Below are 22,488 nucleotides of genomic sequence, written 5' to 3'. Positions count from 1 at the left end.
ATCCATTTGCAATGCATCCCAAAAGTTACTCTGTTTTCCTGCACTACCCAGCTTGTGTTCAGCTTGTGCTGACTAAAAATTTGGGAACAAATCTGAGACATAACCAGCTCCCATCTGCCTGTTTCCAGGGCAAGAATGATCCTACCACATTGACATCTGCCCCAGGTGTGCAGCCTGTGGGAAGATGCTGAGCTGCTGGTCTTTCTCTTTTCCCTGTGCGTTCAGTCTAGCTCTAGAAAGACCTAATGTAGTAAATATTTTTATATGCAATCTTCTAAATACATAATATCTACTACAGTGTTTAGTTTGAGCCAGAAATGTATATTGTATATACAGAATATAGAACTGGGAAAAAAAATTGTGTGTGAGAGGGAGAAGGATGTTTCTGAGTTTCCATTAAGCCCTTTATGTTTGCCAAAGTAACTTCTCTGCTCCCAGTTATAAACTCTGAGTCAGTAGCATCAGCTACAGTTTCTGTCTGGAGAGATGGAGGGAAGAGAACGTGTCTTTCTCACCAGCTTTTCCTTTGTTGGAATCCTGAGGTCACGAAGGTGAGACTGCAGGGCAGGGCAGCTGGCAATGGGGACGGGACCAGTGAGGGGTGGAGCAGCCCTAGAGACACGATGTTCTGGCAGGGGGTGGAAGTGTGGCTGTAAGGTGCTGCTCAGCGGCAGCCTCTGATTCAAGCCCAACATAATTTCTGCTTGGAACTTTATTAACTGAGCTACAACCTTTGGTAGCTGTTTGTAGCTGTTCCCCTTTGAATGTGAAAGCTTCCTTTGCATATTCACCCTCTCTCTCCCCACTCTTTACTCTTCATATTCAGCTCTTTGATCAGTCATCCACTAAGTTTTTTAAATATTCAGCTTTTTAAAATTACCAACCACTTACATACCTGCTTAATATGTCACTTTACCAGGAAAGTAATAAGAAGATGAAAGGAAGAAAGTGACTTTTGTGTAGAAATATGGCTCAAGGTGCGAGTGCAGAAAAGAATAGTCCTACTTTATTATGTGCTATCATCTCTGAAATTATGTAGTTATTTTTCAGTCAACAAATTAACTGTGATTTTCCATCTGAAAATTATGAATTGGTTTTTGTCTGCCTTTCACTTATCATATCATACCATTACAGCAAACACTGGAGTTCATAATGATATTGTGGAAACTGCTGATCAAAGCTTGTTTACATGGACTGTGTTCACTGATTTGCCAAAGATGTCTCATACAGATGCACTTTAATAAATTCTCTGCAAAACTGATTTTTCCAAAAGATTCTTCATTCTGATTACTCTGTAATCTTAGTTATCCTTGAGAGTGTGGGATTACATACATTTTTGTTTCAAAGTTTGTTCTACATTATTATGATTCAAAATGTTTCATGAAAGGAAGATATTGAGGAAAAAGCCCTTATTCATAAGGAAATATTAATTACAGCTGTAAGTCTAGTTAGTCTGATTAGCAACTTACAAAAAGTTCTCAATGAATGGCTGTGAAAATTCTAAAAGGAGGAATTTTAATTCATCAGTACATATTCAAAGGTAGGAATTAAATATACAAGCTTTTATCCTGACAATGTCTCTATTACAAATAAGTTCTATGGATACATAGTTTTAAGATTAATTTTACATTTTAACATTTAAAAACAGGATATGTATGATTCTGATAGCTAAGGAACGTATTTTCAAAATGTGTGACTAACAAATTGAGTTCTTCTCATCAACCTATATTTCCTGGGATGTTTTACCTAGAAGCAAGTACTCCCAGAAGTAGAAAACCAGTGCAATTGGGATCTGTCTTCCTCTGGGATTTATTCTGATATTATAAACCTCTAGTCAGGTTCAAGTATTCAACTTCTTAAAAAAATAGCGATAAAAATAGTCCCTTCTCTCTTCATAATAGGAAATTACATTCAAAATCATACTGTGCAGAGCCAAAATTCATCTGAGAACTGTAATTCTCACCATTCAAATAAGAGCCATTAAGAAAGCAAATGCAAAGGAATAAAAGAGTACAGTAAGTCAGTTTTACAATTTTCATGGTTCTGAATTCCTCACAGTTGGACTCACAGTGACTGAGGTTTCTAGTTCATAAATTAAGGAATCTGAAATACATTCAGATTTAAATGTTTAATGTATTTTTTCCTCAGTGTGAGACATGTTGAAGAAAGTGTAGTTTGAAGGTTATGATCTGATCTTTAATTAGTCATTGATAGGAGCTTCTGCTATTCAGGAACCATTAATGCAGTCAATCTCTCATGTTGTGAAAGACACTGACAGTCATGCAAATACAAAAGTGCCTGAATATTATACACAAATGTATTCTTTTTATATTAAGTGAGTCTAGGAAGACAGGAGGCTTTCTATGGGGAATAAATAAATTTAATATTTTGTCCTTGTTATAACAGTTTGCTGCTGACTGAGCAGAGACCAGCAGTAGGTCCTGAGATTCTACCCTAAGAACTAAATGACAAATTTTGATGATGCAGTTACTGCTGTTCCATCTTACCTCTTCCTCAGGGAAAATAGATACGCAGTCAAAAGCATTTTTATATTGGTGCAGCTATAGCTGCATCCATTCTAGCAATTCCATTGTAATAAAAAAAGAAAATAGGAAAAATGAGTACATAATCTTGAATCAACATTACTAGTAGAAAAAGTTTCCATCTTTATGCTTGTTTTAAAGAAAATAAAGAAATACCACACTATTAGGTGTAAACTGGAAGAGGGGTTTGTGTTTGATTCCAATAGCATTCCTAAAAAAAGTAATTAGCTTCTAATTAATGTTTTCTTTCTTACACTTTCTTAATTTCAAATCCAAAGAGAGCAATGTGCCAAAGCAGCTGAAGCCCCAGCACCGGTAGCAGGATTTTCTGCCCAGCTGTGAAGGGCTCTCTGGGAATTCATGTTTCAGGCAGAGCCTCAGGAAAGCCTTCCCAAAGCCAATGCCTCTCTGGCCTGCACGTGGCCTTGCCATTGCAGGGGCACAGCCATGCAATAGCTGCAGCCTCCCCAGCAGGTATCCATTCCAAACAGCTTCTTTATTATTGTTTGTACTGTTGTCCTTCAGGCATGAGGGGAGAACTGTGACCTGATGTATCCCTCCTTAGGGGTAACTTGCACCGCTGTGCACTGTGAATCACCTCCTTCCATCCACTGCTTCACACATACCTTTAAATTGAAAGCACCCATTCCAAATACTTTTTGTAGGTCCTCCAACATATTTTAGAGATCTAATAATTTCTCTCTCTTTGTTTACTGAAAGGATATGTCTTGTTATTAGTAATTATGCAAATAGAAACCAGTATGGAGAAATTTAAAACAATCTCTTTATGAAACAACACACCATTTTCACCAAGGTAAAAAAAGGAACAAAAATATAAACTGCTTACTCGGCTGCTTTTCTTTTCACTTTGATTGCTTTATAAAGTGCTGATTTCATGTACTTGTAGTACACAAAGCACAAAGAAATTGGGCTTGAAAGTACAAAAAAAAAAAAAACAAAAAAAAACAAACTATGTTTGTAATTCTGCTTTTTAGCTTTGAAAAAAAGAAAATGTCATCTTTCACATTAACATTGTAGGAAGAAAAAGTCATCTTAATATCAATAATTATCAAGTAAGGTTATGTCGGTTTGTGTGGTTATATAGGCTATTAGGCTATTTGTTAAAACTCTTTTATCAGCCTACCTCTAGAGGCACCGGGGACTTCAGCGGGAGGTGGGCAGGAGCACGGAGCCTGATCATTGATCATTCATTTGTGCTGTGGCACTCGCTGCCTCCTGCCAGGGGAGGTTTCTGTGCCTCCACCTGCCTGGGGATTGCATTTGTGACTAGAGCAGCTGCAGGACACCATCTAGTGGTGCCGAGCCCGAGCTAATTACAGATTTATTTTATCCTTCCTCGTCTCTGTTTAGCTCTGATTTCTTCTCAAAACCACAAGGGGAAATTCTGGTCCGTTCGGGAATATCCAGACTTCCCACACTGAACCATTAAGCATCACGCTGCCCGTGCCTTAAACGACACGGCCACAGCACCCTTCCTCCTTCCACAGAGGTACAGGAAGCTGCCTGGCAATTTTGGGGTTTCCATTATGAGTATGTATGGTTTTGGGGTATGAACATAGGTATTGTGGAAAAATTCCTTACAGTGTTTAGAATCCTGGGTGAAATGGATACAGAGTATCTAAAAGTAGGAAAAAAGGTATCGAAAGGTTATTTAGAAATGCATTAATCATACAATGTTTGCTACAGGTACCACCCATAATGAAACAAATCTTTCATGAGATAAATAATATGCAAAAAGCATTCTAGGGTTGATTAATCTCTTATACTGGTCAAAATACAAAGATTTGTTAAGTATAATTATTTCACATTTGGTATGAGTAGGAAGGGAATCTAAAGAGCTTTTAATAAAATTTATTAGACAAAGGCTTTTTCTTGTCTTAATATTGAAAATTCCTCTAGTTAGGAAACTTTGGACTAGAGTGGGGTTTGGAGAATTAACAATGTTGAGTTCAAAGGCCTGATAAAGTATTCCTCACAATCCTTCATACCAAAGTCAAAATGTTATTCCCATTGTAATACAGTTTTGCAACATCCTGAGCATGTACAGTCAAAACCAAAATGTTGTTCAAGCTACAGAATTTTTCAGGATAAGATCTATGACGTCTGCAAAGCACACAAGTGAGGATTTCATTATCACCTTTCATTCCTCAGTAAGGACAGCACCTGATACAGGCAAGACACTTTGAGAAATGGTTATGTCTGAAAAGCCCACCAATGGAGGTAACCACATAAAAGAGATTTCTGGACACAACCTTCAAAGGAGAGTTGGTGGGAAGCGATTTAGAGCGCGAAAAAGAAAATAGATAGCAGGAAAAAGATTAAGAAAAAAAGGAGATAACAAGTGACTGCTACTACTGCATGTAGCAGTGGAAGGAAGACAATTTAGGATATTAGCCTACAGGGAAGTTGTGCAGCACTTCAGTGGTGCAGGCAAAGAGCTTGCATTTGAAACACTGAAGAGCAGGAAATTGCCAAAGGGTTTTAGAAACTTGAGACAGTTGTTTAGCCAGAATAATAACGTTATTAACTGACTGAAAACTTTAAAGTGACATTTTGAGGACAGGGGTTTTGAGAAGGCTACAATAATTGAGAAAAAGTGATAACCTTAGCATGGTAGTTTTCCTTATAGCTTAGGAACAAAAATAAATTCACCCTATATGCATTGATTTTTAAAATTCTCTGTAATTTTATACTTGAGATAGCATAGATTTTGTTGTCACCTCCCAAACCTTGACAAATTACTTCAGTTTTGGTATAGCACTTTTGTAATTGTTCTACCGGGCTCAGAAAAAGTCTAATTACAAATAAAAGCTACCTCCTGAGGTTCACTCTTTTTTTCCTCCTTTTCTTCAGCAGATTTTAGGGGTATATTTTGTATGCATATCTGTATGTATATATTGTTAATATAAATTTACACTGTTTGTCTATGTACCTGCTCAGCAATAGTATCAGAAGCTGATATTATTAATTTTAAAAGGAGGTTTAAAATGTGCCAGAAAATGTACTCATGTGGCGAAAAAGGGCAGCGGGATCCTGGGGTGCATTAGGAAGAGCATTGCCAGCAGGTCAGGGGGTGATGCTGCCCCTCTACTCAGCCCTGCTCGGGCAGATCTGAGCTGCTGTGTGCTGGGCTCAGCACAGGAGTCCTGGAGCTCCTGGAGCATGTCCATCAGCAAAGATGGTCAAGGGATTGGAGCGCCTCTCTTACAGGGAAAGGCTGAGGGGTCGGGGCTGTTCGCCTTTGGGAGGAGATGGCTGAGAGGGGACATTACCGATGTCTGTCAGTATCTGCAGGGGGTGTCAGAGATGGGACCCTCACCCCTGTCTGTGCCCGTCTGCAGCGAGGGCTCCAAGCAGGGTCCAGGCTCTGCTCCTGGTGCCAGCAATGGGACAAGAGGAAGGGGCAGGAATGATGCCCAGGAAGTTGCCCCTGGACATGAGCAAGGAGTTCTTTGCTGTGCAGGGCCAGAGCTGTGGAGTGTCCCTCACTGGGGACATTCCAGAACTGTCTGGACACAACCCTGTGCCCTGTGCTCTGGGTAATTCTGCTTGAGCAGGGAGGTTGGACCCGGTGATCCCACTGTGGTCCCTTCAAACTTGACCCATTCTGTGATCCTGTGAGGGAAAAAAACAATCCAAAAATTAAATCGAAAATATTTTTAAATGTCCATTTTAGTAGCCTGTGAGAAGGAGTGACCAAAGTCCATGAGTGACTACGTCACCTCTAGTAGAAGGTTGGAGTTCTTGGCTCATACAGGCAGTATTTTTGGAGAGGCTGAGGGATGCTCCAGAGCACACGCACGGCGTTCACCGAGTGCAGCGCTGTGCCGCTGCTCCGCTGCCCCTCGCTGCCGGTGCGGGAAAGCGCCCCGGACTGTCCCGCACGGCACCGCCGCAGCCCCGCCTTTCCTGCCCCTGCCCGGCTCTCCCAGGCAGCCCGGTACGGCCCGGCACGGCTCGGCACGGCCCGGCACAGCTCGGCACGGCTCGGCACGGCCCGGCACAGCTCGGCAGAGCCCGGCACGGCCCGGCACGGCCCGGCACAGCTCGGCACGGCTCGGCACGGCCCGGCACGGCCCGGTACAGCCCGGCACAGCTCGGCAGAGCCCGGCACGGCCCGGCACAGCTCGGCACGGCTCGGCACGGCCCGGCACGGCCCGGTACAGCCCGGCACAGCTCGGCACGGCCCGGCACAGGCGGCACAGCTCCGCACGGCCCGGCAGAGCCCGGTACAGCCCGGCAGAGCCCGGTACAGCCCGGTACAGCCCGGCACGGCCCGGCACAGCTCGGCACAGCCGGCACAGCTCGGCACGGCCCGGCACAGCTCGGCACAGCCGGTACAGCCCGCGGCGCTACAGCCGGGACCGGCGCTCGGACACCGGGCGGTGCCGGACGGGCCCCAGGCCCCGCCCCAAGCGGCCTCTCGGGCCCACCGACCAATGGCGTGCGTCCCCGCGCGCCCCGCCGGCCAATGAGAGCTGCTCCTTTCTCTAAGCTCCACCCCCAGCACGGTCAGCCAGCTGAGCGAGTGACAGGTGCACCCGCGCGATCCCATTGGTCTGCCCAGCACCAGACGGACAGGCCCTGGGGCCAATGGCCGTGCGCGGGGCGGGGCCCGCGGCTGGCGGCCGGCCGGCCCCGCGCGGTGACGGACGGGGGCGGCCCCGCGCGTCGGGCCCGTCCCGAGCCGTGAGTGGCGGCTGCGGCCGCGCCGCCCGCCCCGCGGGGCGGCACCGCGAGCGGCGGGCGCCCATTGGCCGCGGGGGGCGGCCCGGATGTGCGGCCCGAGGGGCGGGCGGTAAATGGGGCTGTGCCGGGGATAGCGGGAGCGGCGGCGGCGGCGGCGGCGGCGGCGGGGCCTGGGCCGCGCGAGTGAGCGGCGGAGCCTCGGTGGGTGAGGCGAGGGGCCGAGCGCCGGCCCTGCCCGGGCGGAACGGGCGCGGTGTGCGCGGTCCCGTCCCCGCGGCGCGGGCGGGCGGCGGGGCTGTTGTGTCGCTGAGGGGCTCGGGCTGCCACCGGGCGGGCGCGGCCCGTTGGGGCTGCCCCGCGCTGGGGTCCAGAGGCGCCCGGGCTCGGCCGCTGCCAGCGGGGCCCGGCCGGCCGCTGCCGCCCTCTGCCCGCCGCTCCCCGCCCTGCCAGCGCCTTGGCGCTGCCGCACGGCCGCGGCCCCGGTGGGAGCAGCCCGGGCCCGCTCCGGCTCCGCCTGACTGCGCTTCACCTGCCGTGACCCCGGCTGGCGGGTCCCTTGGAGCGCCCTGTGCCGGGGGTCTCGGCCGGCCGACACCCCGTGTCCCTTGGGCTGCTGTCTAAGCGCAGGTGTCGTTGGCGTAGGTTATATTTTCCTAGTTGGACTGAGCTCGTAGCAGCAGGTGTTGGTATGGAACGTGCAACCCACCTGTGGAAGAAGAGTTGGCGAACAGGCTTGACTGGTCAGTGTTCCTGTTCGCCGCCACCAGCGGCTCCCGCGTTGTCCGCCAGGGTAAGGGGTGGGTGAACGAGGGCCTTGCGTCCGAAGGCGATCAGGAGTGGCTGTGCTGGAGAGAAATGAGTTCCAGTGTGAACTGACAGCGACGGTTGGTGGACAAGCACTTGATACTGGGTGTGCGATATGCACTGTTCTCTGGTGCTCTGCTGAAGTAGCTCAGTTTGCTCTCAGGAGTGGGAGTGGTTCTCTTTGATTTGTTGACGTTTCCAGAAAATCTTTAGATGAGTGCTCTGTTCTAGGCAGATAATTTTTTTTTTCACATAGCTTTAGTGTTGTGTTTGATCAAATAGCTCTGTTGGTGTAAGGAGAAAAATATGACACATACTAGGAGAGGGGGTAAAATGAGACTTTTCTTGATGCAACATTCTAATGTAGAGAAAGAAAAGGTTAAAAAGCAAAGAAATTAAATGTTATGGTTTTGCTAGTGATAACTTCGGTGTTTTTTGTCTTTTAGAGCACTGATGAAGTATCAGATAACTTTACACTTGCTCTGACTGCTGGTGTGTATTGTGTACTTGGAGAATGCGGACATGAAGTTACACCTGGCAATAGGTGGCTTTAGGTCCAAATGTGGTGCTGTGGATAATTTAAAAGGTCTTTCCAAGAAGTAGTATTTGAAGTAGTGTTTCTTCAGAAGTTTATGTTTTGTCTTTGTGTGGTTGCTGTTTTACTGAAAGGAAAGCACTAGAGAAGATGGTAGCCGTGGGAGGAGGACAGCTCAGGGGGGTTGCTGTTACTTGCTATTCTTAAAGCAGGAGAAATCAGTAGAATGTACTACTGAGTGGCACTCCTGAGCTCTTCTGGATGAGGTACTGTGAATGTTGACAGTGTGAAAGGAGAGAGAGGGAGATGGTTTTGAATGTTTTTATTCCTTTCCCATAAAATGAGGAGAGAGTATTGGGTTATTTTGGAAAGCTGATGGTTTTAGTAGTTACAGCACTGGAAGATGCCATAATGGTGAGTGCCTTGGGGTAGACACTGAACCCTGGGTAGGTGTGAATGCCTAAACTGCCTAGAAATTCCACTTAATAATATCAGAACTTGGCTCTCCTTTGTCTGCTGCAGACATAGTGAGAAGTAGGATAGGAGGTCAAATGTAAATTTGCCATTACTTGGTTATTGTTTTTAATAATTTCTGTGATTATGATGGGTGGTAAATTGCAAGGTGAAGATACTAGAGAGCATAAGCCATTTTGGATAAGTTTCCTTTAGAGCTAGAGTTTTCCACTTCCATGCTGCATAGGAGTGTATGTGATTAGAAATGAACTCTTAAAACACCTTGAAAGGCTTCTTAAATGGCCCTCTGCTGGGAAGCTTGTACTCTGAGGTTCTGAATGCTCCTGTAAACAGTATTTTATCAGGTGTATGATGCTGGAGGCAGTTCAAAAATAAATTTAGGGTAATACTATGTATGACTTATAACTGGCAAGCATGGTTAAAAAAACATGTGCAAAACAACCTTTGGAAGTTGTTCTTTAGCTTAACTAGAGCTAAAGCAATGTTTTATTTGCTTTTAACAGCATGTAAATAGGCAAAGGTGGAAGTGTACTGAGATACATAGCTGCTTTCTGAAAGGTGGATCTGGTGACTGAGCTGCATTTAACATCGGTTCCCAAGCTTCTAGGGAAGTTCCCTGTTTCCCTGGGAGTAGGTTGGGCTGGTTTCTACCTACATGTGTCGTTCTTTGTCCTGCTGACTCCTTCTCTCCTATCTCTGGTTCTGGCATAAGGCAGCTTGTATTACCTAGTAGTAAAAAAAAACACCAGCCCAAAACAAACAAACCCATCCCACCCCAATCCCATAATCACTCCAGATTCCAGCTGATTGTCTGCCAAGCTGTACCTCAACTCCCAGCACTTTTCCCTCTTGTCAGGGCTGGAGTGCTCAGGTGCTCTTTGTGCGTCAGTTCCTCCAGCCTCTGGTTACACCGGAGTTTCCCGAGGAAACGTCTGTACCTTCCTGGCCCAGTGTCTTCCTGTCTTACTGAGTCTGGCTGCTTTGATGGAAAAGGCCTGTGGCACAGCCCTCTGGCAGGACTCTGCTTTCCAGACAAGAGATGGGGAAAAGTGAAAACATCTTCTCCCTGCTCTCACAGGGCACTAGCTGTGCTTTGACTTTATTTCCTCAGTGGCTCATGTCCAGGTGAAACTCTGGCTGCTGAAGAGGAAAAAATACCTGCAGGAACCTGTTGTATATTGGAATGTTTGAGGTGATTTTGGGTGGGGAAATTATTTTTCATCACTTTTCTGAAAGATGCTTGCATTTTTTTTAATGCTTAGCTGCTACATAGCCTAGAAGTCTATGATTTGATATTGATGTTTCTTTTAAATATTTAACATTCTTTGGATAAATTGTCTGGGTGTGGTGGGGTTTTTTTTTGTTTGTTTGTGTGGGGTTTTTTTTTCCTTTCAATAAGACTGACATTTATTTTAATCTTGGGAAGATTTTGGTCATAATATTTCCATTTTCTCTATAAACTAATCAGACCAATGGTGAACAGATGCTGCCTTCCTTACTGTAGTAAAAATGTAGTGTTGACCACAACAGAAACCTGTGCCACTGGCTCTGTCTCTCTCACATCACGTTTGATTTCTTGATCCGTGCTGTGCAACTTTCTATTAAAGCAACTGAGTAAAGTGCCTCAAAATCTAAGGTGATGGAGCCAAAAATGGGAGGGTGAGATTAGGAAGGAAAGTAGGAGAACTGGAGAGGAAAAAAAGAGTGGAGGCAATAGGTTGTGCCAGACAAGAGGTGCTATGGATCAGAGTTCTTGAACAAGTAACAGCAAGACTTTAAAAAAAAAAAAGAGAAAGAGAGGAAAGCAAGGACATACAGTAGATGACACTGAAACTCCAAATACTGCTGAAGTCCTTGTTATTGGGCTGCTGATCTAAAGAGCACTAAGCCTTAGTGCTCATAATGAGACCATTAAATAGGCCACAGAGAAACTTCTGTGTTCTATGGCTTTGTCTATTCCTGGTGGTGTTCCAATGCAGATGAAAACAAACTGACACATACATGAACCAAACTGAATGAAGGGATCATCTCTGTCACTGGGAATGACAGAATTTCTCAAACTGGGACACTTCAGAAATGTGCAAAGTCAAGAGTGTCTGTGAGGGACAGTTCTTAGCAGAGTCATGGTTCTGTCTGATGCTGGACTGAAATGGGGAGGTGATTAATATTTGCACGTGTAGAGAGTCTTCCTAAACTATGCTGAGCCAAGAGATGACCCTTTTTTTTCTTCTCATTGGCAAAATTATCATGGAATGTGGAATGTAGAATCTTTTTCGAGCAGAAAGAGGGCAGGGATTAAGGTGCAAAAATAGACGTGTTATTCTTCTGGAGCATATAATAGAACTTTGGCATCTTTAACTATTGTTGGTCTTACATACATGAAGTTTTCTTCTGAAGTTACAGAAAGATAATGCTGCCTGCAGAATTAGATCTGAATCCTATTTATATATTGAGTCCTGTTTATCTGTTAAATGCATGTTCATTCTGTGTACTTTCAGGGTACAAATCCAAAGGGCCTGAGGACGCTCCAAAGACACTGAAAAGCAGCAGCCTCTTATTTGGAATCCACGTTATGAACCCTTTCTGGAGCATGTCTACAGGTTCTGTGCGCAAGGTATTTAATGAATGGATGCCAGGAAGTGTTGTCATGCTTGGGAGGGGTGGTAGCAGTGCTGGGAAAAAACATCAGGTGATCTGCAAATAGTGTTTTATTGTGCATTTATCCTGAGGGTTGTGATCACCTTCAGTAAAAGTGTAAACTGGCTTTGAGCTCTGTTAACTGGAATGTGCCTGTGCATAGAGTCTACTCCAGAATTTGTTGACTCTTTATCTGAAGCATCTTTAAAGAGGAAATGTGAAACAAAAGTTGAAGCAGTGGAAACACTTTAAGACATTTTAGTGTCTTATGTAGAGCTTAGCCATAGCATGTGCAATGAGCATTGACAAAACTATAGTGCTGTTGCTGCTTGAGGTTGTAGCAGTAATAAAAGTGTGGGAGTTCTAGTGTTAATCACTTCACAGGTATTCAGAACTGGGGCAAATTATGTAATATTGATCATGAGGTATTGTTACTAGTCCAAATCTTGGGCCCTTCAAAACACCACAGCTTAAATCCTGCCTTTGGTCACCACATGTAGCCTAAGCACAAGTCTGTAGCCTGCACATTTGTCCTGGCAATCTGTAGAATGATTTTGGGGTCTGTGAGTAGTACCGTGTTTCCTGGCAGTGGTTGGTTCTTTCCTTCCAAGAAAAGGCAGCAAAGACATAAAAGGGTTCCTATCAGTAAAACTGTTTAAACTTGGTGCAACTGCCAAGTGGTGATCCTTTCACTGTAGGAGTGAGCTATAGGATCAGTTCCAAGTGAAATGTTGATGTCTTAAGCACAGGGAGGAAGTGAAATACATAAAATTTTGGTTTTTATCTCAGTTTTACTACACTACTTTGAAGAGTCTTTGAAGTCTACAGTGTAAGGATGCTTGTCAGTAGAAATGATTTATCTTGATGCACTGTGTGCTAGAAATAGATTGACTTGTAAGCTGATGTTATATACTGTCTGGTTTCAGGTTCTAAATAAATGTAAGCCTCCTTAAGCATTTGTCCTAATCTGCAGATTTCCTATCCAGCATTGAATACTTTTGTACTTGTAGGTTGTGTTTAGTTGAACAAAAGTCTGTTGAAAAATAAAATGCAAAAGAACACCCCTCTGTGCTATTCCTCAAGCAATAAATCACCAAAACCCAAGATATGTTTCATTGGCCTAATTTGCAATTACCGTAATTTGGTTTAAATTTGGGTTAAAATATGTTCATATGTTAAATGTGTCTGAAATATGGCCTGTGATCTCATGGTTCTCCTTTGATTTGACAGAGATCTGACACTGAAGACAAAACATTGAGTGGAGAGCTTCGAACCAGTCCCCTGAGAGCCTCTGCAAAGAAACAGTTGCCTTCTATCCCAAAGAATGCTGTGCCAATAACCAAGCCTGCTTCACCTGCCTCCTCCTCCCAGTCCACAAATGGAACACATGCTTCCTATGGGCCTTTTTATTTGGAGTACTCACTACTTGCAGAATTGTAGGTTTTCACTTTTTTCATCTTTTTTAGGTCACTGGGCTTATGCGTCAGTGGGGGAAAAGCCCTGCAGGGGCCTTGTTCTTGCATGATCTCTGTCATAGTTCTTGAAGGCAGGAAAATGCTGTCTGCAGAGTTCTTTTTCTGGTGCAGCAGCTTTTAAGGGGTGCTTTTAGATGTCATTCTCTGAATTATTAAATTTCTTAATCTTGAAGTAAGCACGTTGTGAGTTTAGTTATCCTAATGGCTTTTTGGTCAGAAATACCAAATATTTGCAACAAGTATTAAAATAGAAGCAGCAGATGCCCAGTGGGAAGATGCTCATGAATATATGGTGCTATCTGACAGAGTTAGGATGTGGGATCTTCCTTTAGCTGTCACATGGAACACTTGAACACTGCCAGATCCAGTTGATCAAATGGATGTTGGGAAGTGTGTATTCATTTCTGTGATATTTAACGTGAAACTTATGAGGCAGGAGTTGCATTTCACCCATCTTGTGATTTGTAGGCTGCTGTGGGAGCATAACAATCTGTCTTGAAAACTTTGTAGTTATATAACTGGTTAGTGCTACAGAGCTGAAGGGACTTCCTCTGTAATAGACATACTGGATTCCCAAGTATGTGGTGCCTTTTGGAATGAAATCCCTGGAGTCCTTATGCAACACTGAGTCTCAGTTCTTGTATTTAACTCTTAAATTGAAAGTGAGAACTCTCAAAACATTTATTTCTTTTTCAAGGAATTGACTCTGCCTTTTAATTCAAGAAAGATATTTTTCTTCTGAGTAAATATAGTGGTACTATAATGCAAATTAATTATTGGTGAACTAATAACAAATATGGTAGGCAGACAACTGTGTTAATGTTTTGCTTTAAGATTGTTGTTTATTTGTGCAAGCATGTAGAGTTCAGTTTAGTAAACCCATATGCCAAGTAACTGGGAAACCTGTGAAGTTAATAATTTGGGTTTTGGTTTGTTTTGGCCATTGTCAGTGTAATTTTAGCTTGATCTGCAGCATAGTATCATCTAAAACTGAAAAAATGCTTGTATAAAATTGAGGTTGAAGTTTGGTCACATTCCAGCAGCAGCTATAATTGACTGTGAACCTGTGTTCAAAATTACTTAATTGAATTTCTTTTTCTTCCTTGCTTTGAGACTGGGGATACAGTAGAAAATTGTAAATTTCTGTAGTGACATATGTTAAATGCATCTACAGAGGGAAGGGTTTTTCTGCTTTTCTACTTAGTTTTATCAGGAGGAATAGTGTTCTCTGCTAGTAAGTCTTTAGGTGGAGTGGTGTGAAAAGCAGGGGGGGAAGAGTGATTTCACTATATTCGTCACCTCCTTCTGTGAGCAGCCTTGGGAATTGGGAGTGAGTTTGTGGAAGAAAGCCCTGTTGGGCTGTGGGTGGTACATTCTGGGTTTGCTGTGTCAGTGTGGTTGTGGATCTCTGAGTGCTGGCTCTGATTGCAGTACCTTGGTGGTGAAGCAGAAGTTGCCAGGCGTCTACGTGCAGCCCTCATACCGATCAGCTTTAAGTAAGTTTAAACTTAACTTTTAAATTGCTTTATAGATGTACATTTGTTAATTCTTTCACTCAAGCAAGCTTTCTCACTCGCAGTGTGGTTTGGTGTGATATTCATAAGACATGGGCTCTACCAGGATGGTGTGTTTAAGTTCACTGTCTATATTCCTGATAATTACCCAGACGGAGACTGCCCGGTAAGTGGCTGTGTCTTGGCTTTTCATTCTTTCCTGGAGAAGTATAGCTTTTTGTTAAAGCTGATGCACCAGTTAGCTTCCCTTTTCCTTGAACTCATTTTGTTCACTTGACTGGGCTCATTTGCCATGTCCTGTACACATTTGCAAACCACTGTGGAGGAATTATATATATTACTCTGATTACTGAGACTGGTGTGGAGTGAACTTCCTGAGGTCAGATGCATTAGGGTGTTAAGTAATCAACCAGTTCTTTCCCTCCACTCTTGATTTGCTACTTCCTCAGCAGGAACTTGAAATTGAAGCCCTTAAAGAGGTATCAAAATTCCGACTAGTGATATAATGGAGGGTAAAATCCAGACACCTGTGCTGTGCTTGCTATAATAATGCAGGATTTCTTGATTGTCTCTTCTAAATTACATTGAAACAAAGAACTAAAACTTTGAAGAGAACATGATGAAGCAAAGGGAGAATGAGACGGGTGTTATATTCCATCTCTGCTTTCTCTTTTTCTCTTTAGTGAAAAGGTTCCAAGTTATTAGACCAATTTTAAAATAAAAAAATACTTTGTGGCAGTCAGACTCTTCAGAGTGGCTTACCCTCTTGGCCACACTTCTTTAAGAGGAGGATTTGAGGGCAGGTGCACACAACTGCTGTGTTGGGTAGCTGCCTGCTTGGTGTCAAGTTTTATGTAAAGCTATCATCTTTAAAAGAACAGAACTAGTAGGAAACCTTTCGCTTGAAACTTGGTTTTCTTTTGGAAGAATGTGTGAACACTGCAGGAAATGAGCCGTACAGAGCTGAAGACACGAAGGTGTCACTGCTCAGTTTACTTAAAAGTGTGTAGGATAAAAAAAAGTATTGATTATAGCTCAAGTATGTAAAAAGCTTTCAGTCACAAATAGCTAAACCAGAAAAACTCCTTTAATCTGTTCTTATCTGATATTGTTACCTGTGCTGGCACTAGTGCCTGTGCAGTTAACTGGATTAGTGTCCTGATTTGGTGCTAGCATGTGAGAGAGGACAAGACCCTACATGTTACACAGGTGTGTTGGGTTACAGTTTCACAGCTGCTAGAAATCACTTGCAGGTGCTTTCTTTTTAATTAGTATTTGGAAGCAACATTTGACTGACCTTCGCCCAGTGGTGTTGGCATTAGGATTGAAGTTGTCATAATGAATTTTTTTTCTAACACAGCGCTTGGTTTTTGACCTGCCTGTCTTCCACCCACTAGTGGACCCTTTATCTGGTGAACTGGATGTGAAAAGAGCATTTGCAAAATGGAGGTTAGTGCTGACAAATAGATGGATAATTTGAGAAGTTTGCTCCATTCTTCATCATGCTTTGTTCTTTTTAGGAGAAATCATAATCACATATGGCAAGTGTTAATGTACGCTCGCAGAGTCTTCTACAAGATTGATACAACCAGTCCTCTGAACCCTGAGGCTGCAGTGCTGTGAGTATCTTCCATGTGTATGGGCATGGCCTCTTAAGAGGTTTTGGCATAGACTTGCAGAAACAAGAGGTTTGTAAAATTCTGTCCACTCGTGGTCTCTGCCTCCAGGCTTGGTTGCGTTAGGAACTCAAGTTGGGGTTTGCCAAGTCTGTGCTTCTAGAGCAAACTTGTGGCTCCTTGCAATTACTTAACAATACTTACTTCTGTCTTGCAGGTATGAAAAGGATGTTCAGCTGTTCAAAAGTAAAGTGGTAGACAGTGTCAAACTATGCAGTAGTCATTTATTTGATCAGCCCAAAATAGAGGACCCCTATGCAATCATGTGAGTACTCAGAGCAAATTCACCCTGTCCTAATGTTTTGAGAGCAAGTTTTGATGTAGTTGCTGTTGGCAGCCTTTCTCTGTCAGGCTAACTGACCTGCTTTTGTTTTAGAAAAAAATCTCAAAACAATAACCAAAGAAACCTCAGAACAAGCAGGAAGTCGTTAAACACCCACCTCCCTCAGGCAGAAATGCCCATGAATTAATGTTGCTTTCCTGAGCTCAGTTTGCATGACTGTAGCTTTGGTCAGAGTTCTAAAATCCTTCTAAAGCTTGCATTTATGGGGGATGGAGTAGTCAGCTTCATGGTGAATAGGAGTGGTTTTTCATGTCACATGTGCTGAACTTCCAATTCTCAGAAATGAAAACCTAAACATTTATTGTTGAAAAGATCCATGACTATGTGAATTTAGTTCTTAATTGTATGTTTTAACACCACTTGTAATTTACTTAAAATTCAACAAACTAAACAAAGGAAAACCACTGCTTTCTCCTCTCTCTGTGCTGTGGTTTGTAAAAATGCCAAGTAAGAGTAAACTATACTTTTTCTGTAGTTTTTCTCCATGGAATCCAGCTATACATGATGAAGCTAGAGAGAAGATGTTGACTCAGAAGGTACGTGCAAAGTTCACATTCTCACTCTAGGAAGGGTTTATTGCCTGGTACAGGAAGAAAGATTCTCTGTCTCTGTGTACTGGAGAGACCTTTGCCCATCCCTCTTTTGGCTCAGCAGGAATGCTGGAACCGTTGTGACATAACTGCTTCGTTAGGAGACCACTGCTCTAACTGCAGTGTGTTAAATAATTAGTCACTTAGCCAGAAAGCTTTGTTTGTACAACTCTTGGCACAAAGCAGATATTTTTTTTTTTTTTTGTTTATGGGTGGAAAGGATGAAGAGATTCACTGGCAGCCTGTTAGCTTGTCCTGCACTTGTCATGACTGTTACCATTTCTTCATTACCTGACAGTCCCCAGCTTCATTTTCTTCTGTTGAGAGATTGACTCAAAGCTTCAGCACTTTCTTCTCCTTGCAAAGTTTCTGAAGCAGCACAAGCACAGTCCCTTGCTCACTTCTCTAATGCTGCTGATTTCTGATGAGACAATATCACTCACCAAAAGGTGCTGAGAGTTCTTCCATCACAGAATGATGCTTCTGACAGAGCAAGAATGTGTTGGCTCATAGAGCTTTCACCTGTTGGGTGATGGGATGTGATTTGGGATTCAGACTGTTCATGTTTTGTTTTGTTTTTTTTTAATTACTGCTTTGCACTTGACAAGGCATGCAGCAATTCTGAGTCTGTATTGAGTGGCCTGACAAGTCAATCCACTTGTAGTACAAAGGCATTCTGAAACAGTGGCTGCTGTCATAGCTGGACTGGCAAGGAAATGCACTCTGAATGTTTTGCTTACTGACTTGGCCTAAAGGTGTGTTATGTTTTTCTGGGGTTTTGTGTAATGAAAAATTATTTTTTTGTCAGTTCGAACGTGTCTTCCACACTGCATGCTTTACTCATGTTCTTGCATGTCTTCTGGCATGAATGAGGTTTTTAAATTGATCTTAATACAATATACACTGCCTGAGCTCAGTGTGGCAGTGCTCCCAATTGCCAGAGTCACATTAGAGCCTTGGAACACACAGGAAAATATTTTGGCCAGATTGATTTCTTGATGTTCATACAAAGCTGAAGAAATACTTCTGATGCTTCTTTTTCTTATCCCTTTCTCCTTCATTCTTCATCTCCTTCTTATCCTTTAAATCAAAGACAAATAATAGGTCAGAGTGCTTAAAATGGAAAGGGTCTGATGTTGTCTAAGGCTGATAGCCAACAGTGACCTTTCTTTTGTCCTGTTTTCTTTGGTGATACCTGATTTCTTTTTAGGTGAAAACAGACATCTTCTGTAACTATTGCATGCATAGTCCTGTGTTGCTCCAGTCGTTTGATAGGAATGGCCCAGCTTTTGTGCTGTAGATGTGTCCCAAAATGTCAGTGTAGCTGTGAACATTCCCTGTAAAAACAAGTTTCCAAATCTTCCTACAGTCCTGGATGCTTGTTTATTACCCCTGAATTCTGTTCCTTGGGAAACAGCTAGGCCATTCAGGAGGGGCAGTGATGTCCCAGTTCCCTGCTGAGCACTTGGCTTTTCCAAGGTGTGGTTCCTGTGAGCAGCATGGCAGAGGCAGCTGCCACTGCCAGGCTCAGGCTTAACTCATCCCTCCTGTTTGTTGTTGTCCAACATGTTATGGCAGGCCTGTCACCTTTGTCACAAAGCATGGGGAGGGGCAGAAGTGCCGGTTCTCTCTTCCTGCTGCTGTAATTTACTTTTCAAGTAAAAGACTTTCCATGTTACAACCAAGTTTGCTCATGCAATTTTCACTTTATAGAGCTCAACGCACCATTCCAGGTTTAGTGTATTTACTGTACACTTCCTGGTATTGGAATAACCCTGCAAGCTCTTCTGCTGCTTTGGCCAGCTAGAGCAGATGTCTAATTTACTGATCTCTAACTACTTTGAATCTACAGCTGCTCCAAGTTGTATCTGTCTTCTTTGATTTCAAGCCTTTTTTTTTTTTTTTTTTGTCTTCTGAATTGCAGTAGCGAGTTCAAAATGATGTTTACAGTGTTGGGTAAAAGTTTCTGTTCAAGCATTGAGCTGTGTAAATGCTTGGGGAAGGGAAGGACAGGACCATCCTTGGAAAGCATTAGGAAACTCCCATGTTTAGCAAAGGCATTAATTGCTACTTTGGCACATTATTTGGGTTCCCAACCACTTGTCAGGTGCAGTGTTCATCCCCAGCACACCCAGCATTGCCACATGCAGTGCTGGGGGAGGTTTGGATTGACACTTCTTTCTGTAGAGCCAAGAAATGTGCTGAAGAGCAGTGGGGTGATGCTGGGCTGGGGCCTCCAAGCAAAAGGAGTGTCCTTGAGTCTATGGTGGAATAGGGCAGCTGTACCCAAGTCCTTAAAACTCCTGTATTGTCAGGGTAGTTCTGCAGATGCCACACATTTAATTCCCAGAAATTAAACCAGTGGCTGTCTTACTATGCCTCTTTGAGGAGAGGAAATGGTGCATGTCTCTTTAGTGCTTGTATTTGCTAAGGGGAGCTGAGAGGGTTTGGGTATCTTACAATTGTAACTTTAGCTTTGTTTTCCCCAGAAGAAGCCGGAAGATCAGCACTGCAAAAGCATGCACGTCTCTGGCCTGTCCTGGGTGAAGCCTGGCTCAGTGCAGCCCTTCAGCAAAGAAGAGAAGACAATGCCCACTTAGCTGTCCTGGACTCTGGTGCACAAAACACTTTCTGGGGGTGGAGGGAATGTAACGGAGGGAGAAACAGCAAAGCAGCAGTTTCCTTCTTGACTACGGATTAGTGAAACCCAAATGGTAGCAGTGACTGCAGTAAACCTGTTCAATGGATTACTGACTCTTCATGTTTTACATATGCATTAGGTTTTAAAGGCTTGCCTGGAGTTTGGAAGTCTCTCTTGAACACTACAGTACTTCTACCTGAAGACTGTCTAGGGTGGGTAATTCCTCAGGGCTCTGGAATGCCTGGAGGTTTTGGGTTGGTTTTTAAGCTTTTATTTTTTCCCTCCAGGAATAGCAATTTTTAAAGAAGACTCTTAAATTACTGGCGGAAATATTAGTATTGGAAATACGATGCCAGAGTTAAGCTGTGTTCATGTAAACTAATATAGCAGAGTTAAACACTATATTTAATGGTTTTAAATACTTTTGGTTTCTATTGTAAATATGTTAGGATTTGAAATTGTAAATAGACGGTTCATTGATTCCATTTAGCACTTTCCAGAAGTAAAGCTGGGGATGATGTATGATGTATTATTGATTTGTAAATGGATACTGTCACTAAAGCACACATTGGTCTGACAGGGTGAAAGCAGAATGTCAGGATTGTTAGACTTTTTAGTACAGAAACACTAAAATCAAAGCTTTTAATGGTGGTCTCTTGAGCTAATAAAATCTTAGAGGGTTTTAGATTCCCTAGGTGTCTAGGGGATTTCTTAGGATAGTTGACTGATGCGTGTTAATAGTGACATCTTAAAATAAAAAGAAACTGTGCTCTAGCTTTTGTTCCTGTTAGTCTGTGCTGTGGACAATTAGTGAAGAGTGGGAGCACCTGGCTGCATAGGTGGTACTTGTCTGCATAGGTGTTTGGGATGCTCATGGGATGCCAGGAGCAGCTCTGCAGAAGAGACTTGTGTTCCACACACAGGAAAACCTCTCCAAAGCTCAAGTGAACTTAGGACAGACTTTTACGTTTCCTAATGCCACAGCCTGGTGTGATATCTTTTCTTGCCTCCCAGGAGTGTCCTATCAAAACCTGTAGTGCTAAGCCCTGGGAGCTGGGCTGCTTTTCCTTTGCCTCCCTTTGCCTGTACTGGGGCATTAGTACCAGCCAACTGCCTTGGGACAACCTGTAGTGACTCAAGGTGTTTTGGGAGGGTGGGCAGTGATGTGGGGTCCATGTTGAGTTCCTTTGTGTTGTTTTTATCTGAAACGTTAAATTCACTTGTCATTTGCGACCTGTTCTGTTTGAGAGCAACTTCTTGGCTTCTTAGGAAATAGACAAAACTTTCCCAGTAGTGTCATACACTCAGTGACAGGAAAACCAGATGGCTTTGTGGCGCTTGCCTCCATCAGTGTTCTGAGTGGCATTAATGTCCCAATAGCCTCAGTACTCTGGAGACATGGCAGGTTATGAGGAATTGAAAATGCCTCAGAATTGCCATGTGCCTGATCAGATTTGCAGTAGAGGACAGGAATGGAGGAACTGATTTAAAGGTGAGTTTGTATTGCCTGGAAAAGTGCTGCTGTGTGCCTTTCAAGGAAAGGATGTGGGAACAGTTTGAGTGTGCGTGTATTGGCCTGGAGTGCTGCCACTAAATACTGTGAAATGAGTTCTGTTGCTGCTGTTCTCCTTTTTTTGGGAAGGCTGAAACTGAAATTGAAATGCTTTTGATTTTTCATGGGCAAGATTTTAGTGAAGGACTCGTGGTGTGAAGCAGATGATGGGCCTGGCCTTGTGCTGAGCACATGAACTGCCTGGGCAGGGGCAGGCCTGGAGCTAAACCAGACTGTGACCATTCCTCTTTATTCAGTTTTCTGATTGCTCGGAAGCCTCTGTTATATATCACTGACTTGCACATTTCCTGAGCCCTCAGGTGAAGGACTGGCAGAGAAGTTAAATCCCTCTAATCTTGGGCTGCACTTTGGGCTCCGCTGCAGCACAGCCCCAGCTGCCAGTGCTGCTGTTGGCCAGGAAACAGCACAGTTGGCAAAAACAGTGCCCAGGAAGAATGACAGGATAATGCTGGAACGTGATGGTCAGTGGAGTAAGTTTTTTTTCTCAGAGTTGTCACAGAACCATGCAAGGCTGGTCACTAAGTTGGTTTGCTCCAAGTTAAATACAGCTAAAAGCAGTTTGTTGAGAATAATTTTACTTATTTAGAGAATGTAGAATTTTGTTTGGTTTAGAATGAATAATCTGAAAAATTCTTCTTTTCATTAGACTGGGAAAGGGGAGAGAATGCTGTGTACTATTGTAATCAGATTTGTGTCTTAATAGAAGCTGTTCAGGAGCAAGCTAGGTGAGCAAGTACTGAAACAGTGCCATGGAAATAAATTCCTTTTCTTGATTTTGCTGTGTGTTTCCTAGAACAGGTACATAATCTGATGAAAGAGTAAGGTCTGGCCAGTACTTTGATAAAGGGATGTTTCTGAATATCATCTTTGAAATTCTGAACTGTTCTAAAAAATATTTCAAAGAGATCTGTAAGTTACACCAGTAGAATTTTTCTGCTGGTTGCAGTTGGATTCCAACCAAATTGTTCTAAGT

General features: G+C 43.4%; 1 protein-coding gene and 1 long non-coding RNA gene across 5 annotated transcripts; one reads left to right on the top strand and one right to left on the bottom strand.

The window, feature by feature from the left end:
* Nucleotides 1-1,938: 1,938 nt before the first annotated feature.
* On the bottom strand, nucleotides 1,939-8,219 carry LOC140684871 (uncharacterized). Its single transcript, XR_012057794.1, has 2 exons — nucleotides 7,960-8,219; nucleotides 1,939-6,179 (listed from the first exon to the last, which is right to left on the bottom strand). It is a non-coding gene; the product is annotated as an uncharacterized lncRNA (long non-coding RNA).
* Nucleotides 7,309-20,716, top strand: AKTIP (AKT interacting protein). Of its 4 annotated transcripts, none has more exons than XM_030282505.4 (10): nucleotides 7,309-7,454; nucleotides 11,565-11,680; nucleotides 12,934-13,139; nucleotides 14,610-14,674; nucleotides 14,758-14,858; nucleotides 16,053-16,141; nucleotides 16,213-16,311; nucleotides 16,526-16,633; nucleotides 17,187-17,247; nucleotides 19,794-20,716. In XM_030282505.4, exons 2-10 carry the CDS (start codon nucleotides 11,639-11,641, stop codon nucleotides 19,899-19,901), a joined length of 879 nt encoding a protein of 292 aa, XP_030138365.2. In that variant the 5' UTR covers nucleotides 7,309-7,454; nucleotides 11,565-11,638; the 3' UTR covers nucleotides 19,902-20,716. The 4 variants fall into 4 exon arrangements, with proteins under 4 accessions (XP_030138365.2, XP_030138364.2, XP_030138363.4 ...); XM_030282504.4 differs by having other exon boundaries at nucleotides 19,791-20,716; XM_030282503.4 differs by lacking the exon at nucleotides 7,309-7,454 and adding an exon at nucleotides 7,781-7,993.
* The last annotated feature ends 1,772 nt before the right edge of the window (nucleotides 20,717-22,488 follow it).

The sequence above is a fragment of the Taeniopygia guttata genome, chromosome 11, assembly GCF_048771995.1.
Source record: "Taeniopygia guttata chromosome 11, bTaeGut7.mat, whole genome shotgun sequence".
NCBI lineage: Eukaryota > Metazoa > Chordata > Aves > Passeriformes > Estrildidae > Taeniopygia > Taeniopygia guttata.
This window is presented reverse-complemented; position numbering and strand designations above follow the sequence as displayed.